General features: G+C 56.2%; 1 protein-coding gene across 3 annotated transcripts in view; it reads right to left on the bottom strand.

The window, feature by feature from the left end:
- The window catches only part of MAD1L1 (mitotic arrest deficient 1 like 1), a 239,031-nt gene that overhangs the window by 28,707 nt on the left and 194,170 nt on the right, over nucleotides 1-16,154 (bottom strand). For all 3 annotated transcript variants that reach the window (XM_056128480.1, XM_056128479.1, XM_056128481.1), the window contains one exon: nucleotides 4,843-4,933. In XM_056128480.1, coding sequence (XP_055984455.1) covers nucleotides 4,843-4,933 — 91 coding nt within the window. The remainder of the gene's footprint in view (nucleotides 1-4,842; nucleotides 4,934-16,154) is intronic.

The raw sequence follows: 16,154 nt of genomic DNA, 5'->3' as shown, positions 1-16,154 counted from the left end.
CCAGTCAGCCCAAAAGAGGGGCGGCAGGGGGGACCCAGCAGCCCCCAGGGGCCTCCTGAGAAGTATCCCCGCTGCCCTTCCAGTCTCTCGGGTCTCGTGGGGAGTGAGGGGCCGGGGGGAGGCCCGGGCTGCTGAGAGGCAGGGCCCCTCCTGGAGGTCGGGAGGTGCTGGCACTGCCAAGCCCTGGCCCAGACACCGCGATGGCAAGGGCCCAAGACCTGGGGCCTCCTCTGCAAACACCGAGCCTGAGGGGCCCCAGGAGCTGCGGGTGGCGGCTCCGGCCACGGAACCCCAACAAGGGGACGGGAGGGCGGTGCCAGCGCCGGAGCCTCGGGAAGTCTAGGACAAGAAGGGGACTGAATATTCAGGACGTGTCACCCTCATAAAAAATCAGAAGAAATCAGCGGCTGTGGAAATTTCTCCACACAAGCGCACATCAGCAAGCGAGTGGGGCTTTTTTTAGCCTCCGCGTTAATAAACATGAGCAGCCTCACGCCACCTAAGCGGGGCTTGGACTCTTCCTCATTAAGTGTCTTGTTTTACACAGAAGCTTCAGGAAGGTGGCCTGAGAGCCCATGCTGGGGCCGCTGGCCACACACGGGAGCCTGGAGTGAGCCTGTGACCCCCCCCCCCCCGCCAAACACTGAGCTTAGCAGATGGCCACATGCCTGGAGGGTGGGACACACGCGCCCTCTGCCCACTGAGAGGGACACGCCAGAGGGATCCCGGCAGAGGCGCAAGCGAGAGCACAGCCTTGTGCTGCCTCCAAAGGAATCTGCATGTGGCACATGATCTACAGAGCCTGCCCCAGGGAGAGAAGCTTTACCTGAGAACTTGGGGTGAGGCGGCCAGGAGCTATAGCTTAATGGGGAGGGTGCCTGCCTGCACACGGCTGACCTGAGCTCATCCCCAGTAGCTAGAGAGTCCCCGAGCACCAGGAGCGGTTCCCAAGGCAGAGTCAGGAACCCCTGAGCAGCGCCGGGTGTGGCCCCAAACCCAACCCAACCCAGAGAGAGCTTGGGCCGTACGGGATGTCCCGTGAACAGGACCACGGCACCAGGCGCTTCTGAGGATGGCTCAGCACCGGGCAGGAGAAGAGCCGCCTTCTGACCGTTTGGCAGGGGCACCCCCAGCTGGCCTCTGGGGGCTGAGGGGGTCAGTGTTCAGGCTTAGCCAGCGGCCGAGGGATGACCCTGAGCTACTTCACCTAAGAGACACCTGAGGAAATAAGAAAAGTTGGCCTCAAGCTTCATGGCTTTTCTAAAGCCAAACCCAAACTTCAAGTCACTCAAGTATTTACATGTAAAAAGGAAACTACAAAACACCAAGGGTCAGAGCCAGAGTGACAGCACAGCGGGAAGGGCACTTTCCCTGCGCATGACTGACCCTGGCTCAATCCCTGGAACCCCATATCGTCTCCCTGAGCACCATCAGGAGTGACCCTTGAATGCAGAATCAGAAATAAACCCTAGTACTGCTGGGTGTTGCCCAAAACCCCAAAACTAACCCTAACCGAATGAGAAGAAAACCATGGTGCTTGCTCTGCAGGCTTGACCCTCAGCACCCTACATGGTTCCACGAACGAGCCAGAAGTGACCCCTGAGCACAGGGCCAGACGGAAACTCAGCACTTCTGGGTGTGGCCCAAACCCAAACACTTGGGCTTGGTAAAATGAAAATTAACAAACTCACAAACATCTTAATACACAAAGAATTCTATCAAGAAAAGGCGCTTGAGAGACGGTTTAGGGCCACCCCCCAGGAAGGTCCCGAGAAAGTCCTCTTCTGAGACCACAAGACATCAGCTCTCCTGTCCACCCACTGGCCAGGAAGCTCAACTCAGCAGTGGAGTCGGGGGGAGGTGGCTCGCAGGGATGTGGGGCACATGTTAGGGAGTCCCTGGCAGCACCTCCAGGCGCAAGGCTCTGGCCACTGCCGAGCTCGGAACACCGCAGATGGCACCTAGGCCCTGGCCACTTGAGAGTGGACACTGCAGGGGCCATGCTGGCACCATCCGGAGCAGGGTGGGTCACCTGGCCTGCTCAGCCCCCAGTGCTGGGGGCCCAGGGAGGGCAGGGAGGAGCTCGGGGAGATGTGGGAGGCAAGGCCTGGGCGGAGCTTCTGCAGAGCAGAGTCAGGCCCGGGGTCACCATCTCGGCACCCTCAGCACTACAGCACGTGGGTCCTGCTCCTGCAGTGGCACCGGTCAGCAGGAACATGCTGATCTTTGGGGCAGGAAGTGCCTAAGGCCCTGACCAGCAGCCAAGGGTCCACAAGGGACAAGTAGGAGAGGTGGGTCTGAAGAGAGAGTCAGTGCTTATGATTGGGAACAGGTGAGAGAGGGTGGGCAGGGGGGAAGAGAGGAGGACAGAAGAGGAGGATGGGGGACAGGGAGAGGACGGGGAAGGGGGGAGGATGGGGCAGGGAAGGGGGAGGATGCGGGAGGGAGAGAGCAGGAGAGGGGAAAGGAAGGGGAGGGGGAGCAGGTGGGCAGAGGGGGGAAAGGATTGGGGAGGGAAGAGGACAGGAGGGGGAGAAGATGGGAAGGGGGAGGGTGGGGAGGGCATGGGGGAGGGTGAGGATGGGGAAGGACGGGGGAGGGGAGAGGATGTGGGGGGAATGGACAGGGAGGGGGAGGGCAGGTGGGGGCGACAGGTCCTGGGTTTGGGGCTGTGAGGGAGCGGGGCGGGCGAGGGGCACGGGTGGGGGCTGGAGTCTATGATTAGCCGCTGGGAGCCTGGTGACGTAGGGCTGGAGCGGGGACGGCCCCGGGCACCGTGCTTTTCCGCTCACAGGGAACCCGGCAATTTTCTACCCACTCCCTTTCCCAAAAGATGCTCCTGCTGTAAATGTCAGCGAGCCTGCACGTCTGGGCTCTTTCCCCGAGCGGCACAGCCGTGGGGGGCCCAGCCAGCCAGGAAGGAGGAAGCAGCAGCGAGGGGGAGGCGGCTCGGACCCCACGCCAGGGCCGGGGGCAGAGGCTCGGCTTCGTAATACCTGCCTGCCTGCTGCTGTGGGGAGCATGCAGACCAGGCGCTGGAGGGAGGGTACCGGGTGGGGGCGGGGCAGATGGTCCCCCCCCCGCCCCCGCAACCACAGCGGACCCCAGGGTGGATGGACGTGGCTGCAGTTCCTTCAGTCTGGCTGCGGGTTGGAGGACACGCCTCCTTAAGTGGCACGGAATCTAGAAGTGCTGAGGGTGCCGGCCGTGTTCACCTGCTCCGGGGGCAGGACAGAGCCGGCCTGGGCCGAGCTGTCTGATGGACAAGCCCTCTGGGCCTCCCCAGAAGTCACAACGCAAGTGCCTGTAGCACCTGGCCACGCTCCCCAGAGGTTCTGGCCCGTGTCTGGAGGCTCTCTTGGGACCTCTGCAGACCCAGACGTGGGGAGACTGCAGCCCAGGCTCGGGGTCCGGCCCAGCACCCTGACTCCTCAGGGGGACAGCGGCGCTTCCCTCTTCTCTGATGGGCCCACAGTTTGCTGAGCTCAATCTTTTTTTTTTTTTTGGTTTTGTTTTTGGGCCACATCCGGTACTCAGGACTTATTGTGGCTCTGTATTCAGGGGTCACTCCTGGGGTGCCTAATCGAACCCCGGTTGGCCGTATGCAAGGTGAGAGTCCTACCTGTGAGGCCGGGACATGGTGACATGGCTGTCCTCTAAAGCACGGGCGTGTCTGAGCTGGCATCTCACCCCCTCAGCACTGGGGCCCTGCGGGAGGCAGCGGCGCCCAGGGCGGGGCGGGCCCAGCTGTGGACCGATCACAAAGAACGCTAACTAGTCGGGCGCCCTCTGCCAGCACATGTTCCCAATTAAGTCAAACTGTGCTGATTTCAATCACTCTTCCCTGAAGAGCCGACTTGAAGCCACCTCGGGGAGCGGGCAGTATGGGTGGGCGCTGCCCCTCCCGACTGGGCCGCACCAGCCTCCATCACAGGGCCATGGGGGGGCCCGGGAACAGGGCTCAGGGGCAGAATCTCTTGGTCCCAGCTCCCGACACTTTCAGACAAGAGTCACTGGCCACCTTGGTGACGCTGTTTTCCGTAGGCACTCGGGGGCCTGGGTGCGTGGGCACCCAGCAGTGGCGGTCATTGAGTGTCGAGCTGCATCTCCTGCATGTGGCTTCGGTGAAGAGGGCAGAAAGGGGGGCCGTGGCATGAGACCGGGGACACAGGAGGACAACAGGCGACGGGAGAGGCCAGGGTGGACAGGGCCAGAATCAGTGCTACAGCTGACCACGGATGTCCTCACCCCTCAGGGCTGGCTGCAGGGCACATGGGGCTGACCTGGGTTGGGGCCCCGAGAACAGACCAGCGCGCTGTGGACAGGGGCTCCAGGAGCTGGGCAGGGGGAGGCCGCACAGGCCTGTCGGACAGAAGTGGACACGTTCCAGCTGGCCAGCCCATGGGGCAGCCACTCCTGGGAAAGGTCTGTAAGCCCAGGAGTGGGCGGAGAGGGAGCAAGTGCAGCCGGCAGTGTGGTTCCAATTAAAGCACAGGAGCCGGCCCCTGGCTTTGTCCCAGCTGTCACTCGGCCACCTCCAGGCACAGGCGGTGACAGGGGATCTGGTGTCCTCTAATAGGTGTCAGATCAAGCTGTGGCCTGTCCAGGGTCTGGGAATCACACACCCGTGGTCAGGGCTGTGCAGGAAGAGGAAATGAAGGGCGAGGGGAGGGGGATGGGCAGGTGCACGGGGACGGGGCCAGCTGTACCAGGACAGGGGGGCCTGCACGGGGTTGGGGGGGCAGCAAGGAAGGGAGGGCCCCCCGGAAGCTCTCTCTGAGCCCCAGGAACGGGCATACGGGAGCCTGAGCACCGACCAGGCCGTCGCGGGTACGGGCTCACCTGCAGGGTGAACCGCTCGAGCTGTGCTTCCAGAGCCTTCTTCTCTTCTTCCAGACGGCTCCGCTCCCCCTCCAGTTCCTCAATCTTCATCCTGCAAGGAGAGCGGGATGATGACAGGGGCCAGGCTCGGACACAGGCCATACCGCAGCCGGGGCAGCCTGGGGGTCTGGTCTGAGGACGCCCGAGGGGCAGGCGGTACGCAGAGGCTTACTGGGCTCGGAGGCCAGGACAGAGGTGTCCACTCTCAGAGGCGGGCACACCGAGCCTGGAGAGCTGGAAGGACAGTGGATAGCTCAGCTAATGCACAGTGGTCGAGGGTGGGAGACAGCTGGGCAGGGTCCAGGAGGGCTGTCTTGAGTCCCTCAGCCTGGATGTCCCAGGGCCAAGACAGGAACGCGGGTGTGTTCAACTCATCCTAGCTAAGTGCCAATTTTTAACTTCAATTTAACATTTAACTTTGGGGCCCGGGGATGTAGATTAGTGATAGAAGATGTGGGAAGAGCATCTGTTAGCCAGTCTACCCCATGGGACTTAAAAATCGCACTGTGACAGGCCTGTCAAAAAAAAAAAAAAACAGGGGTGACTGGCGCCTCCGCTCCCAAGGAAATTCGGGGGCTGTGGGTCAGGAGAGCAGAGAATCAAGACATAGACTGTCCTGGTGGCCCAGTAAAGTGCAAAGACTCCAACTTTCCCTCATGTCAGCTCTGAGAGGGGCTCACACAGACCACAGAGGCAGAACCTCACAGCTCACGTGCCCCCCCACGCCCCCACAGCAGAGACAACACAGCGAAGTGACTGTGTGAGGGTCCATTCTTCAGAGGCGGGGCCCCAGGGGCCAACCAAGCTGCCTTCCCCCAGCCACGGCTCGGCACAGGGCGCGGGGCCGAGGATGCGGGGCCGGGGATGCGGCTGGGAGTGGAGCAGAGCACGAACGTCACAAGCACATTCCCGCGACCCGGCTCCCAGACCGTTCTGTGGCATCACAGCCACTATAGAGAAACCTGGAACTTGGGACAAACCATCAGGCAGGTCACACAGCGGGCTGGGGACCCCCACTCTGGGGGTTGCCCCAACACTGCCTCGAGCAAGCGCTGTGCACACTGCCCCAGGCAGCCTCTGTAGGGCCGAGCTGCTGCTGGCACCACTCAACGGGCTCAGGCCAGGCCCGCAGTAGTGAGCCTGATGATGGGGCACATGGCCCAAGGAGGAAGTGTCAGGCCCCGCTCTGCAGGAAGCCGCCCGTGCCCTTCACAAGAGGCAGTTGGGCCCACATAGGCCGTCATGGTGGGAGTGGGGGGCTCGGGGCTGTGGCTCAGGCTGCTTCTTCGAGACCTGCCAGAGGAGCTGCCCTCGGGCCGTACTGGAGAGAGGGTGTCATGGATACCGAAGGCTCGGAGGCGCAAGTCACACAAGATCTGTGCAGTCACAGCCGTGCTGACAGCGGGGCCTGGGAAACTGTTCTCGCTGTCGGAGAGCAGCGGCACGAGTGGCGCTTGGTTATGCATCTAAAAACAAGACTTTCTCTCTTCTCTGTCTTCCAGGCAAGTCATTACCTTATTGAGACAGACAGAAAATGAATGACTAAGTGTGTGTGCATGCGTATGTGCGCGTGTGTGCATGTGTGCATATGCGCACGTGTGTGTGTATGTCTGCCTGCAGAGGGTCCCTAGTAACCAATAATGGCACAGGTCCTTTTTTCCTTTGGGGGTATGGAATCTAGGGTTTCACTTGTCGGGGGAACCTGCAGTGCAAGGGCCTGTGGTTGCATGCCACAGGCAACCCCAAAGGCCCTAACCAGCGAGGGTTGGGGAAGGGGAGGATGACAGGGTGGGAAGACAAACAGATGATACGTAAGGACCCGGCCCTGGCGTGGATGAACAGAGAAATGTGCTGCCACGAAATGAAGAGGTGACAGATGAGACCGAGGCACAGATGTAGGTATGACTATATGCGTAGGTGGACAGGAAGAGGAGACATTGGCTGATAAACTTAGATCAATATTTGTGAGGTCTCAGCTAATCACGGCAAGGCTGCAGCCATGAGGGAGACCAGCTGGAGAGCTTTCTGGTCTCAAATATTTGTCATGGATGACACATTCAGGGCTGGAGAGATAGTTCAGCTGGGAGGGTGCCTGACTTACAAGTGACGGACCTGGGTTCAATCCCCAGAACCCTCCAGGGTCCCTGGACACTTCCAGGAGTGATCCCTGAGCACAGAGCCAGGAGCCAGTCCTGAGCACAGCTGGGTGTGGCCCTCAAACAAAACAAATTACAAAAACCCCAAAGGAATGATCGGCTCTATGGAAGTGGTGGAGGCGTTGGCAGAATGACAGCCTGGAGAGTCCAGTAGTGGGGAGTGGAGAGGGGCTGGAGGGGCAGAGGGAGCCCCCTGTGCTCTTCTGTTGCCCCTTAGGCTGTGGTGTCCCCTCAGGCTGTGGCCGGCTGCCTTGGCTTCTCCTCACCCCGTCAGAGCTGAGCAGGGACTGGCTCCTTGCAGGCATGGTTGGCTGTGCCCAGAAACAAACATTGGGGACCATAAAGGAAGCCTGCAGTGTGGATGGCACCCTCTGGGACAGGGGGTCCTGCCACGGATGCCTTTTCTTTTTTCTTTTTGGAGGGGGGTGTGTCATTATTTGGGGGGGGGGGGAACATGTGTTTAGGGCCACATCTGGTTGTGTTCAGGGCTCACTCCTGGCAACGCTTGGGGAACCATGTGCTAGAGACTGAACCCTCGTACTAGCTCTCTGGCCCTGGAAGGAATGATTTTACCCACACCCTCTCCCCACCCCGATTCCTGTGTTGCATACTTAATCTCTAATGTGACAGTCCCTGAGGCGTGGCCTTGGAGGTATCAGTGGTCCATGAGGTTCCATGATGGGACTCAGTCCCAGAGGGCACAGGTCAGGGTCAGCTCATGTGATGTCTCTGTGCCAACATCTCACCGTGGCATTGCTCTGGGCTTCCTCGAAGGAGCAGGAGCCACGGAGGGGGCAGCAAAAGCATGGCCGCCTGGCCAGTACTCTCCACCATGGAAACACCATCACAGACAGTGTCACAGGCCAGAGGGGGCAGGAGAGATGGGGAAAGCCAGCGAGGTTAGCAGGCTCGCTCTGGAGCGGGTTTGCGACTTTCCTGTAGATAAAGAAACATCCTGACGGGGCTGGAGCGATAGCACAGCGGGTAGGGTGTTTGCCCTGCATGCCGCTGACCCAGGTTCGATCCCTGGCATCCCATATGGTCCCACAAGCATTGCCAGGAGTAATTCCTGAGTGCAGGGCCAGGAGGAACCCCTGAGCATCGTTGGGTGTGACCCCCCCCCCCAAAAAAAACCACCCTGAGACGGGGTTGGCTAGAAGGGAATGGAAGGAAGGAGGCAGGCCTGGCCTCAACCCAGTCACACCACAGCCACTTGGGGATGGTCCCAGAGAACCTCACCGAGGCAAGGGAGATGGGCAGAGGCACGAGAGAGGCACGATGACCCTAAATGCACACAACTCTGGGTGGAAACTCAAAACAGACAAAGAAGAAAATAAAAGAAAGAAAGAACTGGCTGAAGCAGACGAGTACAGAGCAGGGCTGGGAGCCCGAGTCCCACTGTCAGGAGGAGGCAGATGACGGAAGCTCTGAGGTACACGAGCCAAGACCTCGTGAGACTCACAGGACAAACGTCGAGCTCCTACCCAGCACCTCTCCTCAGAGAGAAAGCAAGACAGGGCTGTGCCCGGGACAGGGAACAAATTCCAGTGACCCGAGGCCTGAGGTGCAGCTTACAGGCAGAGGGCAAGTGTCACACGAACAGGTCCTGGGTATGGAGCGGAACCTCTCACGACAATGAAAACCCCAAGCCAAGTAACAAGCTCTATCTGGAAACCTTACTGGCAGTAAGCCAAGTATCAGGAACAGGAAGATAAAAGGGAAATCCTCAAACGCTGGAAACCGTACTGATGCACAGTAAAATAACACTTCAGTTAACAAAGAGGAGGAAACTGCAAACTACCATGAATGGACTTTGCTGGAGGACACTGAGCCTTAGTGTGGGAGCGGAAGCCCTTGGAAACACTGCAGCTCAAATGCTTAGACTAGAAAACAGACCCATGTCAGTCATCTAAGCTTGCCCCACCAGGTGAGAAAAACAAGCAGAGCAAAAGGAAGATGTAAGAGCAGCACGCCAAGAGACGGAGGAAGGAGAGCAATGAGGAAGATGGGAGGAACCAAACACTTGTGTTCTGGAGACCACGAAACTGTCAGTCTCTAGCCACACTGCGGCACTGGGGAAGACACCCCGTCCACAGCAGGAGTGTGGGGTATGTGCGGCCACCAGGCCAGGCCCACAATCCCGAGAGCCTGGCCAGCAGCACCCACGCCCGCCAGCTACAGCACTGGAACTGGAGGGTTCCCAGGACCCCCGAGGGGATCCACGGAGAAACAAAGCCTGTTCTGCACAATCTGTTCCGGAAAGCAGGAGAAAGAAACTCAAGTCATGAGGCCACCTTCTGCTGATGCAAAAGCAGACAGGAATGCACAAGAAAACCCTGATCTTGCTCATGAATATGGACACAGGAGTCATCTACAAAGCATCAGCAAGCGGGTCTGGCAATGCGTAAGAAGGAACGGGGAGGAAGGGGATATCAGGTGGTTGGATACTAAACACCAGATTGATGGAATCTCCCACAGTGACAAGTCTAAAGAAGAAAAAACAAATGATCCTATCAATCAACTCGTGGAGAAAGGGTTTGATAGGAATCGACGTTCATTCATGATAAACACGTTAAAAAATATCAAGAATTCAAAGGCAGGGCCAGTGGGGTAGTGCAGTGGGTAGGAAGCTTGCTTTGCACATAGCTGATCAGGGCCCAAAGCCCAGCACCCTGTATGGTCCCCAAGCACTGCCAGGAGTGACCTACCCCCCAAGCACAGAGCTGGGAGTCAGTCCAGAAAACAAGGGGAAGATGGCCCCCTGCCACAATACTCTCAGGATCGCCCAGTCTTCCCCAGAGTAGCTGCCAGGGAGGGCCCAGAGCTACGCAGCCAACACTAGCCAAACCTACAAACTCTTCACAGAGAAAATTCCAAGGACTCGAACCAGCACGAGCCCAGTCATGCTCACAAAGCTGGCATGGACAGTCAGAGACAAGGAGGCAAGTCGAGCAATTCAAAACTGACCTTATTTCCACGTACAACTGTAAATCAGAATGAAGCAAAATTCACATCTGATATAAAAAGGCATGCTTAGGCATCACACGAACACGGTCCATTTGCACAGGATCCGAATGCTGGAGTGGAAAGAACATCAAGGGGAGGGGAGCAGCCCGGAACCATCGGAGGCCCATGCCGTGGCTCTTGGCTGGAAGACCAACATGGCCCACAGAACTGCAGCTAGGGTCCAAAGCACCCATCAAAACACAAACGAATTCTGAAAGTTACGTGGAGTCACAGGAGGAGGAGCAACCTAGCCTATCTGAAAAAGGACAAGACTGGAGGCCTCCCTGCCGTGCTGGGGCGCCTCCTGCCTCCTGGTGTGGGTGTGGGGGGTGTGGGGCCAGCGAACAGATGAGAGGCCGCTCCTGGGCTCCACACCAGGCGGCTGTGGAACCCAAATAGCGGCAAAGGGACAAATAATTAGGCCAGTACAGAAAGATGCAGAGTCCAGAAACAGAAACACAGAAATATGTCCCCATGTCTTTTTTAAGCTTTTTGGGGGGAAGGCTCACATCTGGCATGCTTGGGGTCACTCCCGGTGGTGCTCCAGAGATCATGGGGCATGGTGGGATGGAGTCCAGGCCCCATGCATGCCAAACAAGTGCTCCACCCGTTGAGCCTCCCTCTGTCTGTCCCCCCAACTCAGTTTTTTTTTTCTTTAACAACTAACTCTCCAGTTCTGACAGAGTCTGCGAGGCTATTCAGTGAGGGAGAAACCCACCTTCCCACAAACGGGACTGAGCACTGAGGGGCCGCATCTGGATGATGGGGTTACTTTGAAAATCAACCTCACGTCTTACACAGACTTGAACTGAGCAAGGACCAGAGGCTTGAATGTAAGAAGCAAAATGATTGAAGTTGGTCTGGGGCTGTGCCCTCGCTTGGGGCCCGGTAGGTTAGGGGTCGGCTCCTCCTAGCTCTGTGCTCAGGAGTGACACAGCACTAGGGACGAGGACGGTGGTCGGTGACCCTGTTTCATTTCTCCAGTCCCTCTCATGTGTTTCTTTTTCGTGTGGCTGGCTTTGGTCTGCACCTGGCTACTCATGACCTACTCCTGGCTCTGTGCTGGGGACCCAGTCCTGGTGGTGCCAGGGGTCGAACTAGGCCAAATGCCTTAATCCATGGGCTCTCTTTCTGGCCCCAAAACTAAACGTTTCTGGGTTTGATTTTTGGTGTCTGGGCCATATGCAGCTGCACTCAGAGATCCCTCTTACTGGGTTTGGGGGACCACAGGAGGTGCCCGGGATCAAAGCTGGGTTAGCTGTGCAAGGCAAACTCCCTACTTGCCCACCCCACCCCGTGGAAACACTGAACCCTTCTAGAGCACTGCAGAGTGACAGGTACCCCACGGTTCCCTCGAGGCCACTGAGGCTGGGACACTGCCACTGCCAGCGAGTGGACAGTGGCAGGTGTAAACCCGGTTGCGGATGCAACGGTGCAGTTCCAGAAGGAAAAGGAGGAGGACCCCATCAGCCTGAGAGGACTCCAAAGTTACTTGGTGCCTGGGGAGCGCCCACCAGGGCTGACCCTATCAAAGAACTCTTAAAAGCTGAAATGTATCAACTTAGTGGAATTAATTCGGTGGAGTAAATTAACAACCAATTGCAGGGAAAGAAAGGAAGGAAATTCACAAATAGGTAGAAACTCAACATAAACTGCTGACAGACCACAGAAGAAACCACCAGGGAAATCAGGAAGCACAGCGTGACAAGTAAAACCAACAGAAGTTACTCAGGTGGATGCAGGTGGGACAGAGGAAGCAAAGCTGAGAGGGGTTTGCTGTCAGAACCACCCAGAGGGAAGCACTTGGATGCATGGGCTACAGCCTCCTCTAAAAGAGAAGGGCAGGTGAGACGAGCGAAAGGCAGCGCGAAGGTCAGCTGAATGGACAAGACAGAGAAGAGCAGGAAAACCACACACTAGTTATTAGAAGGGCTGGAGTGACAGCACAGCGGGTAGGGCGTTCGCCTTGCACGCGGCTGACTCGTGTTCGATTCCTCTGTCCCTCTCAGAGAGCCCAGCAAGCTACCGAGAGTATCCTGCCTGCATGTCAGAGCCTGGCAAGCTCTCTGTGGCGAATTCGATATGTCAATATGCCAAAAACAGTAACAACAAGTCTCACAATGGAGACATTACTGGTGCCCGCTCGAGCGAATTGATGAACAACGGGAGGACAGTGCTACAGTGCAGTTATTAGAAAAGATGAACAAAACTGACAGTTCTTTCACTGGAATGACTAGCAGAAAAGCAAGAAAACCCAGATTAATAAATTAGAAATGAGTGGGCAATACTACCCATTACACAGAATTGTAAAATAAGTTAAAAGAGAACACTAGCAGAGACTCAGTCGGACTCGAGCAAATAAAATACTCAGTAGGATACTAGTGGATACTTAGTAGGACACCAGTGGATACTCAGTAGGACTCTAGTGGATACTCAGTCGTACATTAGTGGATACTCAGTAGGACTCTAGCGGACACCCAGTAGTACTCTTCTGAATACTCAGTAGGATAATAGCAGACAATCAGTAGGACATTAGCAGATAGTAGCAGAGCAGATTCAGAGAATCTGCCTAGAGGGTTCTGCCTAGAGAGCACAGGGTTTCGAGTCATGGAGTGGTCAGCCACGAAGGAAGTGGCCCATGTGCCACCTTGCTGAGGCCGAGGAACACCTGCAGGAATAGTCAACAGTCGCAGCAGGGCTAGAGGCGGGAGCCGCTGCCCCATGGGCGGGGCTGCAGGAGAGCTGATGCCCTTCTGACCCAGAGTGAGCGCAGGAAGTAAAACAGGACGCCTGCTGCCCCTCCTGTTAGGGCCACACTCGCTGCTGCTCGGTCAGCGCAGTCGGGCAAGAGAGGGAGGCGTCCAATTAGCTTTTTATTTGCAGATGGCACGATCTAGAAACCCCTCAAGAATCTGCAAAACACTTGGGAGAGTAAGTTAATTTAGCAAGTTGTAAGGTACAAAATCAATATGCAAAAAGTTATATTCCTTGTAATAAAAATCAAACCATAATTCTATATAATTGCTTCCAAGTTAATGAATGTGTGAACACAGAGCATTCATAATATTCTCATCGTGTTTTTAATGGGTCTAGGAGCTATTTCATTCCTGAGATTGACATCTGTGTTGTGTTTGTTTGGTTTTTGGGCCACACCAATCACTCCTGGAATCGAACCTCGGTTGGCCTTGTGCAAGGCAAGTGCTTGACACGCTGTACTATCCCTGGTCCTATTGTTCTCTCTGACCCCAGTTTTGCTAGAGATTTATCAATGTCACTGATTTTTTTCCAGATGACCAGTTTTTATTTTCATAGTTTTTGCTTTTCTCCTTTCAATTTATCTGGTTTTCTGTTCTTCTCATTCTCCTGCTTGTTGTGGGGACTATTTTGCTCTTGTTTTCCAGGTTCTTGAGGTGGCATTACAGATTAGAAACATCTCGCCCTGTTAAGAGTGAGCATTTACTGCCTGGCATCTCTTCCTTGGTGGGCTGCGGTAGGTGTGTTGCTACTGTGACTCAGTTGCGGTTATCTCTCTCCAGACTTCCTCTTTGACATGCAGCAACTTGAAGTATGTTTAAGTTCTCAAACATCAGAGATTTTCCTACTGTTTTTCTGTTACTGACTATTGGTTTACCCTCACGATGATCAAAATTCATACTCTGTAGAGTCTGATTCTCCCAAATTTGTTGAAGTTCCGGCCAGAGACAGCTCCATGAACCTCAACAATTTTTGACTTTTTTCCTGTTTGTTTTGGGGCCACCCTACCATGTGGTGCCGGGACAGGAGCAGCCTCCTGCAGTGCTCAGTCTGTGGAGCAGTGTCTTGGCCAGGTGCACTTTTGTCAATCTCTTGTTTTAATTGCTGAGTTCAGGTCACTGACATTAACACTGGCTGCAGATCGGCTGCTGCTTCACTCTGCCAGTTTTCCCTTGTTCTCTGTTTCCAATTCCTCCCTCTTTTGTTGCCTTCTGATGGCGACTTGAACAACTTTTAGAATCCTACTTGTCCACAGCGACTGTGAGTGTTATAGTGTTCAGCTTCCTTAGTGGCCCAGAAGCTACTGAAATGTCTGTCGCCTACTGTGCTGTTCATTGGTCATCACCTCTTCTGAGACCATGGATAGGCTGCTTCCAGGCAGGTCACTGGCCTCCTCCATGCTGGCTGGGAGCAGGACACACGGCTGCCATGGTCTAGCCCTGAGGGTGGCTTAAGAGGATATGTGTGTGTGTGGTGGTGGTGGTGGTGGGGCAGGGTACGGCCACAATGGCCATCTGTACCCACTCCCTGGCCCTTCCTCAGGCTGGATGGTCCAGGCCTCCTGCTGTGGCCACATTCTTTCTTTGGAAGTTTCCTGAACCACTCTTCTCGGTGGCTCTCTGAGCAACTCCCTTGGCTTTACTTTGTCTGACAAATGTCTTGATTTTCTTTTCATCCCTGAAGGATGTTTTTCACTGGCTGACAGTTCTCTTCTCTTGGCGCTTGAAAAATGTTATGTACCTCGTTCTGGCTTCCAAGGTTTCAGATGAGAAATTCGCTGTCACTCAAACTGGTGTTGCCTGAAGATAACAGTGTTTCTCTCTAGTCCCTTTCAACATTTTCCCTTTGTCTGGAAGTTTCAGAAGATTAATTAGCATGAGCCATGATGTGGATTTCTTTGGCTTCAAACTGTGTGGGGCTCACTCTGCTCCTTAAATCTGTTGGTTTATGCCCTTCACCATATTTGGGAACTTTTCAGGAATTATTTCTTTAGGTATTTTTCCAGCCTTCCCCGGCTGGGACTCCAATTAAAGGGATGTTTGTCTCCCGACTGCCCAGCACATCCTCAGGCCATTCTTGTCTGTCTATTTCCAAGCTGCTGTTTTCAGGAGAAAATTTCTATTGATCTCAGAGCTCGAAAATTCTTTCCTCATTGCTAATCTACCATTGAACCACTCAGGGACGTTCTGTCCAGTTCTGCAATTCCCATTTGGCCTTTTTCTCTGTGACTTCTACTTGTATTTTTGTCATTTTTCTAACTGGGGTGCAGTGATTTGGATGAGTTGGGGTGAGCCCATCCTGCCACAGGCGCTGGGTCCCACCAAGGGCATCTCCCCTGGGTGCACAGCCCTGGCATGGGGACAGGCGGATTGTCTGATCCCTTTTGTCCTCACTGGGGTCCCCGGAGCTGCGAAATGGGGCGGATGCCTGGCCTGGCTTGGCACAGCTCCTGCGGACAAGGATAGCTCTCTGGGCGAGCCCATTTATACTGTGGAGCAGGGTGCAGTGGGACCTACCCCGAGGCTGAGTAGGATAGGCGCGCACTCTGCCAGCTGGCCTAGTGAGGCAGGAAGGGCTGCTGGCCATGGGACATGGGGCAGTGCTTGGCACTCTCTCCCCAAGAAGCTAGGGAGCACCAGGGCCCCAGGTCCTGGTCTCCTGCTGCTGAGTCAGACGTGTCACCTGCAAACAGGTGGATTGTGCCCAGCGCCACACACACTCAGGTCAGGGGAGGCCTGCTGGCTACCCCCACCAGCTCCAAGGCTGAGAGGAGCCCCGTGGGGCCTAGGAGAGGCTGTGCCCCACCCCACCTCCCACACTGTGTACAGACAACACACTCCAGGCTCCACGGGCAGGTGTGGACCAGAGGCCAGCCTCCTGTGGCTGGCTGCGTCATCCCAACAGGACGAGCTCGGGTCTGAATGTGAGAGACATCAACGGGGAACCTTTCTTCTGGAGGAAAGAATGAGAATGAATGAAGCCAAGCACCTGGCATGCCGTGAGGGGTGGGACCGCCCCAGCATTAGAGGGGCGGGCTGGCCCGCCCTGCGCCCCAGAAGGAGGCACTGCTGTGACCCCGGAGTTGATGCAGGACAAAGGTCTTCATGACATGGCCACCCTACTTTACGAAGGCAAAGTCCTATGCACCCCCAGGTTCACCCACCTGCACCCCACCTTGGCCAGTACACTTCTGCGGGCATCATGGACCCCAAGAGTCATAGGAGCCTGCCCTCCTGACAAGGGTCTTCATCACACACCGGCACTCTTCCCCAGTTGGGGCAGTGGGCGGAGTAGGGGGGGATGGAGGGTTGCTGTGCCCTGCAGGAAGGCCTCCGGCAGCTAGGACCTGCCAACCCC

Source organism: Sorex fumeus, unplaced genomic scaffold, assembly GCF_029834395.1.
Source record: "Sorex fumeus unplaced genomic scaffold, SorFum_2.1 ptg000064l, whole genome shotgun sequence".
NCBI lineage: Eukaryota > Metazoa > Chordata > Mammalia > Eulipotyphla > Soricidae > Sorex > Sorex fumeus.
Note: the sequence above shows the minus strand (reverse complement) of the source record. Positions and strands in the feature narration are given on the sequence as shown.